Source organism: Cinclus cinclus, chromosome 6 (assembly GCF_963662255.1).
Source record: "Cinclus cinclus chromosome 6, bCinCin1.1, whole genome shotgun sequence".
NCBI lineage: Eukaryota > Metazoa > Chordata > Aves > Passeriformes > Cinclidae > Cinclus > Cinclus cinclus.
In genome coordinates, this window is record NC_085051.1 from 46,535,074 (window position 1) to 46,555,309 (window position 20,236).

The 20,236-nt window shown below is 41.1% G+C and overlaps 1 protein-coding gene across 1 annotated transcript in view; it reads right to left on the reverse strand.

Moving 5' to 3' along the window:
- The window catches only part of CCDC88C (coiled-coil domain containing 88C), a 94,628-nt gene that overhangs the window by 40,813 nt on the left and 33,579 nt on the right, over positions 1–20,236 (reverse strand). Inside the window, exons 4-10 of the mRNA XM_062494494.1 lie at positions 15,953–16,022; positions 6,843–6,901; positions 5,149–5,232; positions 3,710–3,850; positions 2,834–3,018; positions 2,228–2,309; positions 1,624–1,782 (exon numbers count right to left, since the gene is read on the reverse strand). Of these exons, the coding sequence (XP_062350478.1) occupies positions 1,624–1,782; positions 2,228–2,309; positions 2,834–3,018; positions 3,710–3,850; positions 5,149–5,232; positions 6,843–6,901; positions 15,953–16,022 (780 nt within the window). The remainder of the gene's footprint in view (positions 1–1,623; positions 1,783–2,227; positions 2,310–2,833; positions 3,019–3,709; positions 3,851–5,148; positions 5,233–6,842; positions 6,902–15,952; positions 16,023–20,236) is intronic.

Genomic DNA, 20,236 nt, shown 5'->3' on the forward strand with positions numbered 1-20,236 from the left:
TCACTCTCTAATCTCACTGGTGGGGACTGAGTGAGTGGCTGTGAGAGGCTTGGCTGCTGGCTGGGGCTAAACCATGACAGTATTGCAGGGAGGTATCCCTGGAGAGCCAGCACTCATCTCTGTCATTCCACAATTCCACCAAAAACTGACAGGGTGGAAGAGAGAGCAAGGAGAGCTAGAAGAAGTTTGAAACTAATGTGAAAGTCTCTTAACTGAACACTATGTTAAGCAAGATTAGCAGTGCAGAACATGCAGACAGCAGTGCAGGAAACTGCTGGCTCTGGGACAATCAAGAAGGCTCCTCCCTTGATCTCAGATGAAGGGGACACAAAAACTCCTCTGAGCTCCAGGTAAACTATCTGAGCAGGAGGTAAAGCTAAGCACCTTCAGTGAACAGTCAGAAGGGAAATGCCAGGATGGCTCACTGATAGCCAGTGTGCCAGGGTAGAGCATGACTAATTTGCCAGCTTGAGGGAAGAAAACAGAGAGAGGCAGAGCCTCATACTTCCTAAAGCAAACTGGGAATTACCAAGAGGCAAGACAGGCTTTTTGTAGTCTATTACTACATTTAATAACCATCCATTTTAGTGAACCTATTCATAAGAAGCTGCAGCTAGCTCCCCCCTTAGGTTAAAGAACGGGGAAAAAAATCACCTACAAAGTAGAGTTTATAGAGCAGAAAAAAGTAAGGTCTGTGCTCTCAGCCTAAGGCCTGGCAACATCACTCTTCTACCTCAGACTTGGGATTTTATCTAATTATAGTGAGGCTTTCAGTTACCAAACCTCCATTTGTTCAGCAGTCTGGATATTTATTTAACTTCAGCTGAATGTTACATAGGTAGATTATTGGGAGTTTTGGTGTGAATTCCTCAAAGAACTGAAAGAACAAAAAGTAAGAGGAGTCCTACCTAAATTTAACATCAGCCATGCTGAGCCAGTGAGTTTGGCCAGACAATCTCTAAGGTCTTTTGCAACATAATTCAATTAATAATTCCAGGATGGGCACAGCTGCAGGTGACTAAGCTGAGTAACTGATATTATAACTGGAACAAAGCCACACACTTCTCATTGACACTAGGGAGGATCCAAAATTTTTCTCCTTTTTACTGTAAGTAACAGTTGCAAATGGGGTGGTGAGAATTTGTTATCTGAGGTCATCCTTAAAAATGCCATTTTAACAACAGTTCCATCTGCTACAAAGCCCTAAGGAAGAACACACAAACATTCACTTAATGTATAGATGGCATTTAAAATGCTGGTCCAAGGAACAACTCTGCAACAGAGGGAATTTACCTGAAGCTACACTAAAGATCTGGACTCTAGAAAAAACATCTAAACAGGACAGACCAGAGAAGGTCTGTCCTATTTAGCCACATAACGCCAAAGTAAGCAGAGTTCTTTAAAACTAATGGGCATTTATTTTGTGTGCACCAAGTACTTCCTCTACTGAAAGAAGTTTTAATGATACTCAGTCAATAGCTATGATGTATGTTATGAAACTTCTACTTGCTTTGATGTTTCTGCTATGGTCAGCTCAATGACAAATGACACATGAACTAGTAACACAACAAAAGCCAAACATTAAGGATTACTCAGCAAATCTTTCTCCTAATTTTCACTTGCCTCCATACGAGCTTTGTAAAACTCCACATCGTGAAGTTTCTCTTTGCACCGCACCAGCTCCATCTCGAGTCTCTCCACGCGGTTTGCCTTCTCTCTCAGGGAGTCGAGCTCATCTCTGTACGCTCGGGCAGAGCGAGCATCTGTGGCAAGGTGCATATTCTGTGAGGGATAAGCAGGGAGAAAAATCTAAATTAATACTTTTAAGCATGTACTTCAAACTTTTTTCTTTTCTATTTACTTACTATGATTGTAAGCATAGGCAAATAGTATTCCCCTGGTTAAGGAGTAAGTAGCCAGTAAACTCTCTACAAGACAGAGAGGTTCTTCAGCCTATTGGACCTCTGACATTACTAATGCCTGATGCTGCACAAGCTTCAGGCACTACTAGGATGTTTGCAAGCTAAACAGATGAGACTGCTCTCAACAGTTAAATAGCAAACATAGCACTGCTATGCCACAACCATAATCTTTAAACAGCTTGCTGGATTAAGTTGATTTCTTCATTATAAAACAGGCATAGGAATAATTTTAGCCTCACACCGACACAGGATTTTTTTTTTTTTTAAACAGGGAAGATTATCACAGTAAAACAAGCCCATCTCACCTCTTGCTTTATTTTTTGCAGCTCTAGGGTGAGCTGTTCAACTTCATGTTTAGAATCTGCAAGCTGCTCAGACTTCTCTTCCCTGAAAAGGATTAGAAAAATCATAGTGATTTTTTTTCTTTCCTGAAACAATATTGATTATATGGACACTGCCAGGAATCTGTAAAGGAAGAGAAAAATCTCCCAGCATGTTCTTTGTTATGACAGCTTCATCATTTTCTCATGATATCATACATGTATCATGGATCTGAGTTTGCAACTCTATTTTTATACTAAATTCTTATGTTTAAATCTCATTGGTGCACCTGCTATCATAAATAGCTTCCAATTTAAGTTAAAAAGCAGAGCTAGCAGTTGGTATTTTGAAGGGGGGAAGAGAAAGAGATGAGACACAAAAAGAAGAATAAATGTAGAGTGATGGCTAATTCAAAGAAAGAAGAAAAGATGGAACACACTACTAGCTTCCTACTACTCTGATTTGGAAGGTGTGATTCTGAGAGCTCCTATGGAAGCCAGCATACTGGAGCCAACAGGCTCCTGCACTTTCAGAATGTACAACACTTAATATGCAAGTCTCTCTAGAAGCACAAAACAACGGCAACTTACAGCTCCTGACGGATTCTTCTCAATTTAGCCTTTGTGTCTGCCAGCTCAACTGCAAGGTGCTGCTTTTCTTCATTAGAAAGAGGGTTGGCAGGGTTTGGTGATGAATCTGGACTTGGTACTTTCAGAGGGCTTGGTGGTTGCTGAGACTGCAGATAATCTCTCTCTTGAGTGAGATCTACAATGACCTGGAAATATAAAATACTATGTAATGCCAATAGATGAATAGTGTATTTATACATTGTTTTAAAAATACCTAAAGATAATTTTTAGATTTAGGAAATTATTAGTCTGGCACCATAGAGAATTCAAGTGACAGCCAGCAGTGAAGGTTACACAGAAGAGGAAAGGAATCTCCACTATGCTCCAACCACTAAAACATTCCTCCTCCAGTGTTCAAAGTTAGTCTATTTTCCTTGAAGAATTCATAAAAACCTGTAACAACTAACAGTTTTAACTAACACAATCACAGTCAAAAGCATGACAGGAGATTAAAAGGCCAAAGAAGGGCAGAAGGCTTCTCCAGAGATCTGAAGGGAAAGCAATTGATAAATCAAAAAAGCTAGAGAAGACAATGGAGCCCAGGAGGGTAGATGCCAACAGAGATACCAGCAAGCTCTGCCTGAACGACTGGACAGACATGCAGAGACATCTGGTCTCCACTTCACGGAGAGACTGCTCAACTCCTCTTCACCACATCTTAGTGCTTACACAAGAATCAGTGGAAAAGTCAAAAATATTTCTAGAAATTTTCAGAGGTGTAGTAGAAAGGTGCAAAAGAAGTAGAAACCTAGTGCACAAACAAGAAACAAGAGATGGAATGGAGCCCACATCTGCTGCTTCTCATGAGCTCTATATGGGAGAGATATGTCCTCATACTTCTGTACATTCATCTCTCTCATCAATGAGCCTCCTGAGGTGGAAAACCATATTCCTGGAGAGAGACTCTAGTTCTTCTGGGGCCATATCTGGGAGCTCCAGCCACTGCAAGTCAAAGACATTCTCCTGATTGTGAGTCACCTAGGAACAAGAACAAAAAAGTATGTCTTGCCACTGGTTGAGTTGAAAATATGTTCACCATATATGCAGCATCCCCCATTTCTTCTATTCTTAAATTAAACAACATATCAATTTCACCAAACCCAGGCTGCAAATAATAAACGCAACTGCTTAACTGCAACATTACCCAGAAATTTTTGGTATTTACATTTTTTATAATTATTAAGTCAGATTTTTTAAAGTGGTCAGATAAATATTATGATCAACAGCATGCACACTTGCAATATTAGAAGTGTGCAGCTGTCTCACTGACCCTGAGGTGATTCCCACAGAGAAGGGACTAATCACACACTGAACATTACTGAGAAGAATCTCTGATTTCAATGAATTCACAATTTGCAGCTGATATAGCTGGGAGGAGCTGTATCAGCTGCAGAAATACCTCTGGTTGCTGCTAGCAGTGTATCTTTCAACTATTACCATACCTAAATTGATTTACTCTGAATCATTTAGCAGAAACATCAGGCAGGTCTCTCAAGCTCAGTTAATGGCTGCTCATCACGATTTTTTTTCTTTGCTAAAAATGAACTATTTTTTAAGTGTTAAGAAAAAAGTTCTTGTCTCAAGACTTCTCCTATTTGTTCCTCAAATTTGAGTGTACCAGGCCTTCTACACCTGCATGCACTAACACCTGGACACAGCCAGCACCCACTCCCAGTGAGGGGCACTTCCACTTGGCTCTCCAAAATAAGAGACTTGCTGTATTCTTCGGTAAGCCGATCCATATTCTTGTCTTATTCTGAAACCATAGAAATCCAAGAATGCTTGTCATTGGATCAAACACCTTTTTAAACAGAGCATATGTCCAATTTCAGCTTTTCAAGACAATCTAGCTCAGAGGTCACTGACTGAAGCAAGTCACTGGGAAGGCTGTCTCACCTATCACAGGGCTTTGGGACTAAGTGCTTACACCACTGGTGCAAGGGGCTCTGCAGCTTCTAAGACACACATGGATTTTGTCAATATTGCACGTGGATCCTTACAACAATTCCTTCTGCACAACCTGTAAGTAGCAAGCAAGGCATTTACCACTGCATCTCTTCAAAAGACCACTGAGCCAAGTAAATGATGCCAGCACCTAACATCATCATCATATAATCTGAGTGTAGTAACATAGTCAATTTTCTTTTTTGTGAAGTTCATGAGTCCATTATGAAATTCTAAGCACTAATATTTTATAATTAATTAATTTAAAAAATCCTGTTAAGTCAATGAAGGGAGAGATACAACATCAAAATAGACAATACTATGAATCCTACCTCCTGAATGTGTGACACAATGGCAGCTTGGGTTTCAATATCCAGCTGTTTTATTCTGTCAATAAACTCTTCTTTCCTTTCACACTGTTAAAAGAAAGCACACCCTGAAACAATACTACATACCCTCAAACTTACTGCTCCATTTTTCATTTAAATTATAAAAAAACCCCCACAAACTCAACCTACACTGCTAATAAAAAACTGTTCAAGATCTACACTTTGTCACACTAGACGGTATAACACTTCACTGCTCCATATGGAACATGAACCAAATCATGCATTAAATTATTTAAACTTTTTAGTCAGTAAAATCAAGGGTAAGTTATACGGCTGGTTTTGCTCTTAGATAGCAAGTTCAACATGCAATGTGTTCAAGAGGTGGAGAAACAGCCAGAGGAAATCATCATGGCTTCATTAATGGAGCTGCACAAATGCAAACCACCTTCATTTACACGGCATCATTTAACCTGTCTGCTTTGATGTTTGCATTCTGTTTGGTTTTGGCAATGAAAAGAGATGCATCACTTTAGATACTATTCACATCAACACCCAATCTTGTTTGTTGGGACTAAATAAATATACACTTTAGATAAAAAACGGGAAACATTCTAGATAAAAATGAGTGACATTTCAGACAAACAGATTTCAGTAAATCTTTTACTTAAGGCTTTAGAAGAGGCAGACATCTGCTATCAGTATATCTGATTGTGCACTAAGAACATTATTGCCTTCTTGTAACAACACTACACTGTGAAGAATTTAAGCAGTATTTAAAAGGTTTTTTTAAACTCATTTACAGTGTCCTTCTGGGGCCTGGCTCTGAGTCTCAACCATTTACTGGCTTGGGAAGAACCTCAGACCAGCAAATGAGGACTGAGGGTGCACAGCAGCCAAAACAATTCTTCGTGCTGTAACACAACACTAGCATAATTCAGAGCTGCAATAGGTAGACATCTTTACCCTGACATAATTGAGCTGACATAGCTGAGCAGGGTAAGTGTCCTAAGGCATGACAAAAACACAAGCAGACCTACAAACAAGGTCAATTATCAGCAAAGGCCCTCCTGCAACGAGGCCATTGTTTACAGCCTCAGAGGTTTGGTGGGCAGAACACTGATTGCTTTATCTGGGAGCTGCTGTGCATTTCTCCAGAGTTTCCCATATACATTGTCTCTCTATTTATTTAAACAAAGGTCACACAAAGATCTCTGCACTAATATACAAAGTATCTATCAATCTGGTATTTTCGACACATAATATTAAATAAAGATACTGCGCAAATAAAATCATGATTCATTAAACAAATGTTTAGACTTGTTAAACTGTTTATTTGGCATTAACATGTATTGTTCTGCTTTGTATTTTAAAACAGTAAGAAAATAAACCAATGAGACAATCTTGATATCAAGAACACTGTTCAAAATTTACATGTTACCGAAGTTAAAAAGTACACATCCTATGTCTGATTAAGCACTGGCAACAAATTGGGACTACTGCTATCACACAAAGTGCTTTCTCTCCCCTGCATTTCTTTCCTTCACCTCTTATGTTTCACACAATTTAGCTCACAAGCTGTCTTGAGTTCAAGATTTGTTCATACAGCACTGATATTCGGGTTGATATTCTCATTCCAGGAAAAAACAAACAAACAAACAAAAAAAACCCAATAAATCTTGTTTTCTATGAATGATCACCTGCACAGCACATCCCAGAACCAACAACAGCAGCTTCTTGATTTCATCCATACTTTTACCTAGAGAGGAAAAAAGATCATCAGTACATATGTATAATAGGTAAGTACTTGCAAGTGATCCTCTCCAAAATATGTGCCTAAATAGAGAAGCAATACCTTTGAACAGGTGCCTGTGCAATATCTATATTTTCTATGTAACAGTGCAGTTCTTATGGATTAGTTTACAATCCCAAATGCAGCAAGACATTTTTCCTTTGATGTGTTATCCTCATCTCATCTATAATTTTCTAAGGCTTTGCTGATCAATATATCCAAAAAAAAAGTCCTTTAAACATTTCCATGAGTATGACCAATGCTTGTCTCTTGTGCTGTGATTAACAAAGGTGCAAAAAAATCCCAAGAAATCACTAACAGTTCTCCCTCCTCCAAAAAACCACATCAAAATAAAACAAAAACACCATGGGCAGAAGTAAAGGAGAGCTATTTACAAAGAACTTGCCCAAAATTATTATTCTGTAAAACACTTGCCACTCAGACTTCCCAAAGCTGAGCACCATTCTGTGCATATAAATCCTCTCTGAGAGATAGATGTTTCAGCAAATAAATTCTGCCCATTCTGCATCGAAGCCTGTTCACAGTTTGAAGCATAAACCCCATGTGGGAAGAGGGCAGAGAATGAGGGATGTGTAAGGGATACTGAGGAGCTGACCATATGCTGGAAGCCTTGGGGAGAGGAGACACAGCCCCTGCCCTGCTGCAGGCAATCCTGCTGTGACCAGCAGCCCTGTCAGCCACTTCCTAGGGCTAGGAGAGGGAAAGCCTTCAGGTCCTCAAGGGGACTGGAACACCTTAGAACCAGCTTGTTTCAACAAAATTAATGTGGATTGTTGCATGGTAAAGGAAATTATACATCTCAAAGTTAGACAAAGGGCAAGGCAAAGAGGGCAAAAGGAAGGCAAGGAGCTTCAAAGAGAAAAATAAAACATCTTTACAGAGCTAGGTTCAAGAAAAGCCTGTCCTCATCCACACCGGGGGAAGATGAGGAAAGAGAAACAAAGAAACAAAACAGGCCACACATAGCTTTCTCTCATCCCTACACAAGTGCATTGTTCCTGAGTGCGCAACTGTGGGACTAAAGCTTTCATCGTATACCCTGATTTACTTGGGTGTTCAGTTGCTCCTATCACTAAATAGATACTAGTTTCTGAGTGCAACTGAGCACCAACACCATGGCCTTGTGAGGTTGTCTTGGCAGAAAGCCAGAGGCATGTGCAGGACCCAAGGCCAGGGAAGGGGAGTTCATCTGACTCCTCAGTTAAGCTGCCGCAGCCCCACAGCTGCACAAAGGCACTGACCCAAATTACCACAGGGGTTCCTGCCACTCCCACAACCATGGCCACACGCAAGCAGCTTAGGAAGGAACTTGTTTCCTGATTTCCAGGCACACAAACATCCTAAAACAGTCTTTAAACACACCTACAAAATTTTCAGCAACTTTTAGGTACGTTCATCTTTATAACAACTCAAGAATGCTCTACAAAAATCATCAGTAGACTGTATGAATGAATGCTACAATTCTCAATATCCAGGTCCTGCATTATTAACCATTAAGATTTTGCAAGCAGGAATTCTTCTCTTCAACAGGAACAGCCACCTTTAAAACATGCTAGCTACACTTTACCCTGTAAATACAAGCTTATTTCCCTGCACAGTATTTAAAAACTGGTTTTGAAAGACATACAATCATTCTTACTCTTGTCCCAGTATGCAGCAGCACACAAGGCTTCCTCTTTCCTCAAAGTTACAATTTAATACACAAATTCCATTTCAGTCTTTGGAAGTCTGATTTTTCTGTATGACTCTCAATAACACAATCATAAGCACAGACAATGATACAAAATCCTTCACCAACAGCAAAAAAAATAAATCTGTTACTTCACGAACAGTTCCTCTGAGGGCACTACTGGGACACCATTTGTTTGGCCAGAAGGTATTTTTTCAAGAAACTGAGTTCGCATTAGTTCCAGCACTGGGTTTCGTTCCACATCAGTTTCAAAGCAATACAGACCAGGTACTAAATGCAGAGCATGCCTGCGGACAGAAGAGCAAGTCATTAAGTTATGGAGAACAAGTGGCTTGAGTGTGTTTCTTTCATTGACCTAAGCTTACTCAGGCAGAACATTTCCGTGGAGAGACTGAAGGAGCCAGGCTGCTTGCTCTGGATCAGAGCAGACATGAGACCTAACCCTTGTATGCTCTGGGCACTTTCATCTGTCAACCATAAATTCCAATCTGTGCACCATGGCATCCCACCTATCCTTGAGGTGAGCACAGTGGCTGGAAATCACTCATTTTAGAAAACACCAGGGCTACTTCCCAACTGGGACAGCATCTATACCACCCTAAAGATATGCAAGCTACTTAAAGCCATTCAAACCACACCCTACATCTCTGCACCAAGGTTCTGCTATTTTCTCAGTGAAGTAACAGATGGGCATTGGTGTGCCTGCATGACCCTGTGAGGTGAAACACCTTTGGCTATTACAGTAAAGTAACTTACCAAGGTCAGCCCTGGTCTCCCAACAAGGACTCACCTTGCCTGGAAATAGCCCTTTGAGTGAGAGCTTACCCCACTCCAGTCCTCCTGTGAGGAAGCAGAGGCAGACCATGGCAAGCCATGGCAGGGATGGACAAGCTAGAGTTTATAGAAAGGAGATAAAAGACTTGAGATAAAAATGAATTACTTAGTTTCTTAATGTTTTACATTTGGCAGTCTGCTCTCTCCCCTGGTGGCTTACAGTGAAAATTTAGCTGTCAGGATTTTTCCAAAGTTTCCTTTTCAATAAATTTTTCTATGCTTGCAGACATGCCACATCATGTAATGTGAGACTGTACTACCCACTAGAAACATTTCTAAGGCTTAAAGATCCACTGAGCAGATATACCAGCCACACAAGTGTTTCAGAAGATCATGTGTGAATAAAGAGTTCCATTCCTTGGGCTTTCATTCAGAAGTTGTTTCCCATGGGGAGGAGACAGTTTGTTGACATAAAGGCACTCCCAGATCACTCATTCTCAAGCTAGGTTTGAGTAACATTTTAAAGCCTTGTAGAATAACACGGGAGATTTTAAAAAAATAGGACACGAGTATGAAAACTGTCTCTACCAATCTAAAGCGCTTTAGAGAGAGTTTTCAATTAAACCTCAAAACAAGCCAGGAAGGGATTAATTACCCCCTCCTCTTTCATCTAACCCACAGGAGAGCTGAGCTACTGCACACTTCAGTGGAATGTCCAAGGTGACAAAGTGAATCAGAAGCACTTCTGGACTATTACAGAGCACCACAGTTAAGTTCTACACTCCAGACAGTGCCTCTGTCCTTCAACGCATGCCAAAGGAAAGCAAGTGACCTTCATCCCCAATTCAATTATGACTTCTAAACAGTTCTCACATTTTTCAAAAAGCTTGATTTGCACCCATTTATAAGATGGCAAAGTTCCTTGTGCAATCTCAGAAGCAGGAATGTGCTGGCTCCCCTATGCTGGCTCACTGGGATGACACAAGTCCTTCCCAGACAGCTGGGAAGAAAGTCTACTAAGTCTACTCATGCTTATTAGCTGATCTTATCAAGACACTGTCCTCCTAAGACCTAGGATGCAAACACTTAGGTCTGGGGTAGCTCCTTGCAGAGAGGTACCCACAAGAAAAACGGCCAAGAGTCAAAATATCACTTAAACAGGAATATTCTAATTAAGAAATAAACACTTTTCTTTTACTCCTTTTCTTAAAATTCCAGGGCAGTTGCACTCAGACCCTGTGTTTGTATTGCAAGGGAGACAGCCAGCCACCTGGAGCATTTGCTGAAAGCCCATCTGCTCCCAGCCATGAGAGAGGACCAGCAGGTTTCCTGGAAAATAAAGGAAGGGAAAGCCCAAACACCACTTGTGTATCCTGGGAGCCTCCCTGTGCCAGAGCCAGAAGATCCCTCTGCTCTCATGGGGCTGGAGGCTGGGAAACAGATGGCAGGACTCAGGGAGAAGGCGGGCAGAGGGATTAAGAGATGCAACAACAAAGAAAGGAGGATCAAGGTACAGAGAGAACACAATGGAAAAAAAAAAAAAAAGAGGGGGGATGGGGAAATAACTGAGGAAATGGGAACAAGAGGGTCCAAGTAAGTGCTATTTTGGGCATGTGCTGACTGTTTCTCCATATTTCTACTCTGATGTTACTCCATCCAGTGCAGAAGATGGAGTGCCACACGCAGCAGCTGGAGGGGGCGCAGAGAACGTGGGGAGGGTGAAACACACAAGTGCTGTTTTTCCCAACCCCAGCAACATCCTCAGTGAGAAAAGTCTGAATGCTAAATTTACACTATTGAGGCAATGTTTTGTTATTAACTTTACATTTTATGAACTGTTGTGCCTCTGGAGGACTGTGAAACAAAATGAGGAAGGAAACCATACATGAAACATACCCAAGTGACAGTAGGCTTTTACAATTATAATGAAAACTGATTTCTATAGGCACTTGTTAACAGGGACTTCGGGGTCTCTCATTCACAAACTTAACATGTAATTTCAAAAGTGTATATAAATAGCCAAGTTTTTTGAAGGGACAGAAATGAGCCTATTTTAGGCAAGTAAAACCTCATTTCCAACATTGATGTAAAATAAGTTAAAATCTCTCCCCCTCATGATTATGACTGTTCCAAAAGATTAACTGCCATAAGTTTCCAAGTACACTCACTGCCTGTGTAAAACTAAGAATGTCTAGAAATGGAGAAACTTAAAAATGCATCTAAATAGATGCTCACAGCCATTACTGTGTACTGATATTCCCCGTGTGACCACATGAATAAGTAGTCACTTATAAGGCATACTAAAACCAGACATAATATTAAAAAGTGATTACAGCATTGTCGCAGATGATAAATAGGCTGATGATTATCTTATTGGACACAGGGGGATTTGTGGTGCAGTAATGAATTGAAAAAGCTGCTCAGTAAGAAAAAGAATTGCAAAAAGACAGAAATGAAGAGGAAATTCAATGGTAGTAGCCATCTAACACACAGTACAGTGAAGAATATAAATCCTCTGACATCAGCTGCATCCTTCTGCAAGTCAATTCCTTTAATTAAACTTTCAAGTTTTTAAAAATCCTTTAATTAAAAAGTTTCAAGGTTATTTTTAGCACCTTATATTCTAGGAAACAGTCAAGCCTTCCTCTTCTAACAAATATTTCTGCTATTTTTATGCTCATGGACAAATGAAATAGGTAAATTTGCCATGGCCTGGAACCAAATTATTTAGAGGACATGAAAGCAAGTAAAGCTCATAAACCCAGCAGATGTGTGCCTTGTCCTGTGCAAAAGTCTAAGTGCTACCACATTTTTTGTGATGGCAGCTCTGTTTTTCCAATAATCTCATGTTCAAAGCAAAGCTGCAGAAGCCCTCAGTGGTCCCAGCTGGTGAGTGGCAAATGGAACCTAAATAGCAAGAACAGCAGTCACAGCCTCAGTGCTCAGTTTTTAAATTAATGCCTGTAACACCCCTTTTGCCTGTGTTTTAGGAGGCAAAAGTAAAATCTCTGAAAAGCGTGCAGTGCAAAAACTCACACGGGCTTGTTACAAGAAATAAGTTATTGAAATTGTATACAGGGAATTGGATCTAACAGCTCTCTGGTCTTGGATCTGTGGAGACAGAGTCATTAAGAGCCTTCCCAGCTCAACAGTACAAAGCAATACTGGATTTGTTCCAGAATGTGACCGTGGGATTGATTCTTCTTCCTCTGATCAAGAAGGACCTTTCAGTGAGATAACTTAGCTACAGGATAGAGAAGGCAAAACTGGGGTTTCATCACTGCCTCACTAAGATGGAGAGAGAATATATTTTGCTTATTTTTCCCCCTCCCAAGTGCTCCTGCCTTCCTCTGACTCCTCTCTCCAGGACAGTAACAAAGACATCATCACCTGCTCATCACTCACACTGTTCATCACAGCCTATTCCTTCATTAAGCTTTTTGTATTGGCTTTACTACCTTCACCTCAGCAATCTCAGTCCTGTTCCCTCTTTTTGAGCTTCCCATTAGCTCTCAGCCAGTTCTTCCTGAAAGAAGTTCTAGTTCTCCAATTCTCTAACCATTTCTCCTGGACATCTTACCAGTGAATGCCTACCCAATGGTAATATTAATATGAGCTTTTCAGACACTCTCCTTAAATACATTCTTTAAAGCAAATACATCTGGAGTCTTCCTTTGCTCACCACCTTCTTCTGTCATGTCTAAGCTGGGACTGTTTCTCATAAATCATTATATAATATGGCTAAATGAGAAATTAGGGATTTTTTGCACACATGCCACATTAATTTTAGTTGTTACAATCCAGAAGTTACATTTTTGCATTTTTTTATCCTTTCTTTTCATGTTCTGTCCAAATAATGCCAGTAGTAAGTCAAAAACCATCACATTTTGAAAGATCTCAAAGAGAAGAAAGTTTTCTGTTTGTAATTAAAGGGTCCAGAAGACAGGAACACCAGTGTTCCTGTATGACCAGTGTCTTTCCTACAAGAGACACGGGTACTTTCTTCAAAGAGAGATCTAAGGTGCTGACAAAAACCAGCAGGCCAACGATAGCAAATTATAGTTGGATAGAGGACAGCTTTCAAATGTGTGCTTTCCCAGGAACCAAAACTGTATTTACCACATCATGAGTCTCCTGCCAGCTGTCGCTCTGGAATGGCTGTGACAAGAAACCAGCCAGCCTTTCCCACTGACACTTAGCCAGCAGAGATACTGCCTTGCTGGCCCAGATGCCCCCATTCAGAAGCACACTCCAAGCCAGGCAGCCCATTGCCCATATGACCAACGAGAACAGCTCTTGTCTTCTGACTTTCTTCCTTGCCCATAACAGTAGCTTGTACAGCCCAATTAAGACTTGCAAGCTTTATTCTGCTTGCTTAAAGAAGTGGATTCCTTACTCTCAGTTCGATTTTAACACAGAATTGCCAAGACTGTGAGTTTCAGTGATCCAATATCAGCTCGTATTCTTTTCTGACAAATGCTTTTTTTGTACATACGCACTCTACAGCTGCTAAGAGCAGCAAAACAGGATCTTCTGCCAAGAGTCCCGCCATTTGTTTGTTCTGAGGAGAGATGCTGATTACCATGTCATTCCCCATCACTGCTGACAGGGCTCATTTAGTTTACCTTCTTTGGTAAAAACAAATACAATGCCCTTGGCATTAGCACTGGGCTCGGGCAGAGATAGAACGGGCACGCAAAGAGGGGAAAAAAGTAAGAAACACAGCAACAAAACTTTCCATTTCAGAAATGTGTTCCAAAGAAGTCAACTCAATTTTCAGGCTGAGCAGCTTTCCTTTTGTCTCACCAAAAGCACTGGACTCTGGACATGATCTTACAGGCTTTCACCTTACTTCTGATGTGGTATGTGCAACAGATATCACTGTCGAAATAACATGGTAGGACAAATGTATTTCTTTTTGCCCGTTCTCTTCCTCGCTTTTTCATATACGTATTTTTCTCTTCATCCTCATTTATATTTCTTCCCACATTTCATTTACAACAGTTCCTTCACACCTTATGGCAATTCTGCAAGACTCTGGTGTGTACATACAGCAAGAAGTAAACTCATACAGGCACACAGAACACCTGGAGGACATCACATCCTTATCCTATGGCAGACTATATCCTGGGTCACTTGCAGTAAGGGGTGAAGAGACACAACTTTTAAACAAAAAATCAGCTGCTGTTCTGGCTTTGGCCAGAACTCACTCACCACACACATATATGTGCATCACATGCAAATACACATGTAAATTTATATGTACAGGTATATAATTACCTCAGTGTTATATTCTAGATACATAAAGTTGTGAGATTCAGAGATGCTCAAATATTTGCACTTTGCCTACAAATACATGTGGTTTATTAAAAATCACGTTTGTATTATGGCCTGTTTAGGAGACCAGTTGCCAGAGTCCCTTAGGAGCAACTCTCAGCCCAAAACCTTAAATCCAGCTGGTGGCCAGACACAAGTGGGGTGCCCCAGTGCCCAGTATTGAGGCCACCCTTAGTTAATGTAATTATCAATGATCTAGATAAGGGCATCAAGGGCACCTTCAGTTTGCAGGTGACACTGAATTGGGTGGGAATGTTGATCTGCTGGAGGGCAAGAAGGCTCTGCTGAGGGATCCGGACAGACTGGATCCATGGGCTGAGGACAATGGTATGAGGTTCAAAGCAGTAAAGGTCCTGCCCTTGGATCAACAACAATCCCAGGCATTGCTACAGGCTGGGGGCTGAGTGGCTGGAAAGTGGCACTGTGGAAAAGGACCTGGGGGTGCCATTTGACAGCAGCTGAACATGAGCCAGCCGTGCCCAGGTGGCCAAGAAGGCCAGTGGCATCCTGGACTGTGTCAGCAACAGTGCAGCCAGCAGGAGCAGGGCAGGGATTGTCCCCCTGTACTTGTATAGCACCTTGGCCCTGGTGAGGTCACACCTTAAATGCTGTGTTCAGTTCTGGGCCCCTCACTACAAGAAAGACATTGAGGGGCTGGAGCATGTCCAGAGAAGGGCAAGAAAGCTGGAGAAGGGTCTGGAACACAAGTCTGACAAGGAGATGCTGAGGGCACTGACAATGTTTAGCCTGGAGAAAAGGAAGCTCTGGGGGACTTTATTGCTCTCTACAACTACCTGAAAGGATGTTGTAGTGAGGTAGTGGTTGGTCTCTTCTCCCAAGTAACAAGCAATAGGTCAAGAGGAAATGGCTTTAAGTTGCACCAGGGGAGGCTTAAGAATACTCTCATGGATGAAGGAACAATTTCTTCACTGAAGTGTGGTCAAGGATTGGAACAGGATGCCCAGGGAAGTGGTTGAGTCACCATCCCTGGAATTATTTGAAAGATATAGATGTGGTGCTTGGGACATAGTTTAGTGTTAAGGACTCTTTTGAAGTGTTTTCCAACCTAAATTAGAACGGAATTACAGAATCATTTAAGAAAACAAACAAACAAAAAAAAAAGAAACCCCCCCACTAAAAATACTTTTATATAGTATTACAGAGGAGACAAATGAAGAACCCAATGAGCTACTCACCAGAAAGAGGATCTTTGCCAATCATTAAAACATTTGGTAAATTCATTACAATCAGTTGCTGAAGGACCTCCTAGACAAAACAGAACAACAGACGAAGTTCAGTGTGAAGGAATCCAAATCAATACCACCACAAAGAACACAAAGCTCCATCAGTTACAAATCTTTTAACATACTGGCAGGTTAGAGGTCACAAGAGGAAACCCCACTTGGGAAAGAAATCACTATTTGAAGATAGCATCAGGTTGCACAGCTAACATACACTAATCGCTTCTTTTAACACTGGCTAATATGGAATTTAAAGGGTCCCTTGGCACTAATCAGGATAAATGCATGGCCATGCCAGGCACAGCAATCATTCATGCCTTTACTACAGGCATGACCTGTATTCATCGGAGGTGCAACATACAGCTGCTGCCATGTTTCAGAGCATATAAATGAATCTAGTTCAAAGGTACCTAAGCCACTCGTTGAAGTTTGAGTAACTCAAATAATTCGTCAAATTATTTCACGGGTCTGAAAATTTAAGGATGGGCTGGGGAAGTGGTGTGGGGAAAATCACTTGATCAGACATCTGGTACTGCTCAGAGAAACTGGATATAAATTTCTAGATCTATTTGCATTGTTTTTAATCAAGAGTAAAACAGAATTACGTTATGTTCATTACATACTTAAGGGGTAATTTTATTTTGGGGAAGATGACAGAAAGGAGGGGTATCAGGTTCAACATCTGAATGCCAGCTGTCTGAATGGCTTAAGGGGGAAGAAAGGCTACAAGCCCTGGAGCAGGCACAATACTAAAGTTGTTCAAATAAATACACTGCAAAGGGATTTCTGTACAGTAATACAATCAGCCATGCATGCCAGAAACAAAAAGCAGAGCAGTACAGTTGTTAGCTTTGACTTGCAGTTACCAGCATTCCCACTTGTGATGATCTGGATAAGACATTTTGCAGGCAGGTTTTTATTTCACATAAATAGCCTGAGAGGAAAATGGCTGTATGACTGAAACACTACTGAGATTCAGGAAACTAAAGTTCACAGATACAACTCTACCAAATGTTTGGCAGGTGCCTTTTTTCCGGCTTGTCTCCACTTCCCAGACTACCCCTAGGCCAGTGGAAGGACACATACATTGATACTCACAAAGCATTCAAACTAGGGGAAAAAGCATCACAGCCCAGCAGAGAAACACATTTCCTGAAACAATCACCCATTCACCCAAACACTTCCCCCCTTCCTAGCTACCCATTGTTATTTCTCTGCTTTCAAAGTTATACCACAGGAAGAAAATTAAACTTGATTGAAGAAGGAAATAATTCAGAGAGCCTGTAGCCTTTGATAAGCAGAGTGCATATTCTAAAAAAAAAAAAAAAAAAAAAAAAAAAAAAAAAAAAAAAAAAGTTTTGAACACATTTAATTTTTTTCTTCTGATCCATACCAAAACACACTTCTTGGCAGTTCCAATTTCAAATAAAGTGTCATAGCTAACAGGAATTTTGGTGCTATTAAGGAAAAAGATTCTACAGTCCTTTATGTGAAGCTTGGCTAATGCAGACCAAGTATTCACTGACTCATTAGCCAAATGCATTTTGTATTTTGAGCAGGTGAGACACATGAAACAAAGTTTGTTTGCATCAGTTACTGAAATAGGTGCAAAATCTATTGGATGTAAGAGCACATGGCTGGACTGCAATTTGTTCTATGGCAATACAGCATGGCACTGAGGCTCTAAACAAACAAACAAAAAAAAAAATCAGACTTTGCATATACTGAAGTATTGAGCTTTAACCAGGAATTTCCATAGCAAAAAAAGAGGAGAAAGAATTCTGCTTCCAGTCACCCTGCCGGAGCAGCACTGAGGCAAGAATGCCTATGGAATCTGTGCTATCTTTGTGTAACCATCAGATCGCTAGCTATTTAACTGGCAGACATTACTGCTAACCTTTATGCTGTTAACATTCCCATGAACTCCTCCTGCAAAATTATTTGAGTGTACCACCCAACACAATCATGGCTGAACTCCCTCATAATTGTCTGACCTCAGCATCTTCTGGCAAGAATCTGACAGTCACTGAATAGATGCTGAAATGGCCCCAGCCTGGAAGAGTAATTTGTTAATTCAGATTGAAAGATTCCAATTGTTCCAAGAGGTGACACTCTGACCCGTTTATTTTTGAAGTAAAATATTTAAACAGATAATTATCTGTATTATTCTAAAAGCCTTTGCCTTCAGGTTAGTGCTTGTGATGATAACAGCTGAGTGTTACTGTTACAGTGCAGCTCACCAGCAGATCCACACACTTAAGCAAGGTCAATGCCACTGCTCTCCTTTTTCAAGCTCAGGAAAGCAAGTCAGAAACAGAGTTACTTCAGTTTAATAAACTATCATCTGTGAACCAGTGTACCAGTAAAACATCCATTCTCACAGCTACAAGCATGAAATAAAACGATGAATTTAGCTCAGATTTTGTCCAGACTGAAAGCCCAGTAATTAGTGAAGCTCAGCTGATACTCAGTGACTGACTGCCATGTGTCAGACTGATTGCTCAAAATCTCACATGGGGAAATAGAACTAACATCCTCCTCACCCAAGAGCAAATCAGAAATTCTTCAACTTCTTTCATTGATCAGTCTTTTCTTGTTTTCTTTCTCGGAAGCAGCAGTAACACAGATTATTACACAATAAAAACACAAGTAAAATGCTGTGCCTCAGCCTGGCCTCTCAGCTCCCCTCACATCTCATCATTCTTCCCTGAAGACCCCATGAAGTCAAACTTGGGCTTTGGGCAGGGAACTGGGCTGTTTCCAACCTGCCAACTGGCACTGAGAATCAAAGGGCCCCATGGACCCAACCATCTCCCAGGGTACAGCTGCTATGGGCATTGGGCTAACCTGGACACACTGCTGAAACCTGGACAAAAAAAGGAAATGGTAGATAAAATGACCCATTTCCCCACAGGGGCAGCAGGTTGTATTAACGCATTACATATAAAGGATGCTGTTATGCTTGAAATCAAACACAGCTGTGAGACTCCAGAGCAGAGGCAGAGATGGTGTGTGTGTGTGTCCCTCTGCCTGAGGCAACCAGCATGGCTAGGGGCAACACATCCAGGCAGGAGCTGCTGGAAAGGGAAACAGGGTTTTCAAACATAAATAGCCCACGGCAACCCAGAGTACCCTGGAGAGCAACTGTACAAGCAAAAAGTCTAACTCCTCCAGTGAGAAGCCTTTTATTCATTTTTACAGCACAACTAAAGCATAGTTAAAACAGTAAAGGTTACAACAACAACACATGGTAACAATTTCCCAGATTATTAAAACCATTAGAAAGTGAGTTGCCAGATTTACAGCTCAACCAACTCATAAGCTAGCTACTGCAAGTCAGCAACCACCTCCCTCAGACTACAGTTTGTCTTTTTTATTTTTTTGTTGCTAATGAGATTTCAATGAAAAAATAATGTTGGTATCAGAAATGCTATTTAGGGAATCAAAACAAATCCCTGTCGGGCCTCAGTGAAGTGCCTGTAGGTTTCTGAAATGCTCCTTGCCTAAAGATCAGGGTATTTCACCCTTGAGGAGGTTTGTCCAGTGTCTTTTGACAGCAGCGATGGTTGCAAGAACGGATACTTCTAGGTAGTACATTCAACAACCATGATCACAAAATACAAGGATCAGCAGCCAAGTCTCACACTCCTCGAGCCAGACACTCAAACTCAGCAGATGAAGCCCACAGAGATTTGTATTGACAGGGAGGGCTTCTCGAGTGAAGGTCACACTGGGTGTTCAGACCTCAGCTGCTGTGGTGCTCACACACACACGGAGCCTGAAGCTGGCTGGGACAACCGTGGCACCCCAGCAACAAGTGGGATACTGCCTAAGCCAGGGTGAGTTTTTCTGAAAGCACCTAGGCACTCCAGCACTTGTATACCAAGAAACATCAGTGAGTTACCTAGAAATCATAAGGTAAACCATAAATATAAATGCTCTGTTTCTCTCAGCAGCCTTCTGGTGTCTAAGCTCCCACTGTGAACTTGCTTGACATTTGCAAGCTCTTTGCAATCACTTTTTAAAAAAGAAGCTTAAGACAAAATAAAGCCAAAATTCCCCTACATTGATTCTAACAGTCGAAGGCCTTAGGAAAAATCAAGACACATAGAAGATTAAGGATGAAATTCTAAGCACCAAATTAAGCATTTAGGCTTACTGAATGCATGAATACCCACGCTCATTCCCTCCATCTGAAAGTTTCTAATCATTCCTGGAGTGCTGAGGCATGTTCTATGT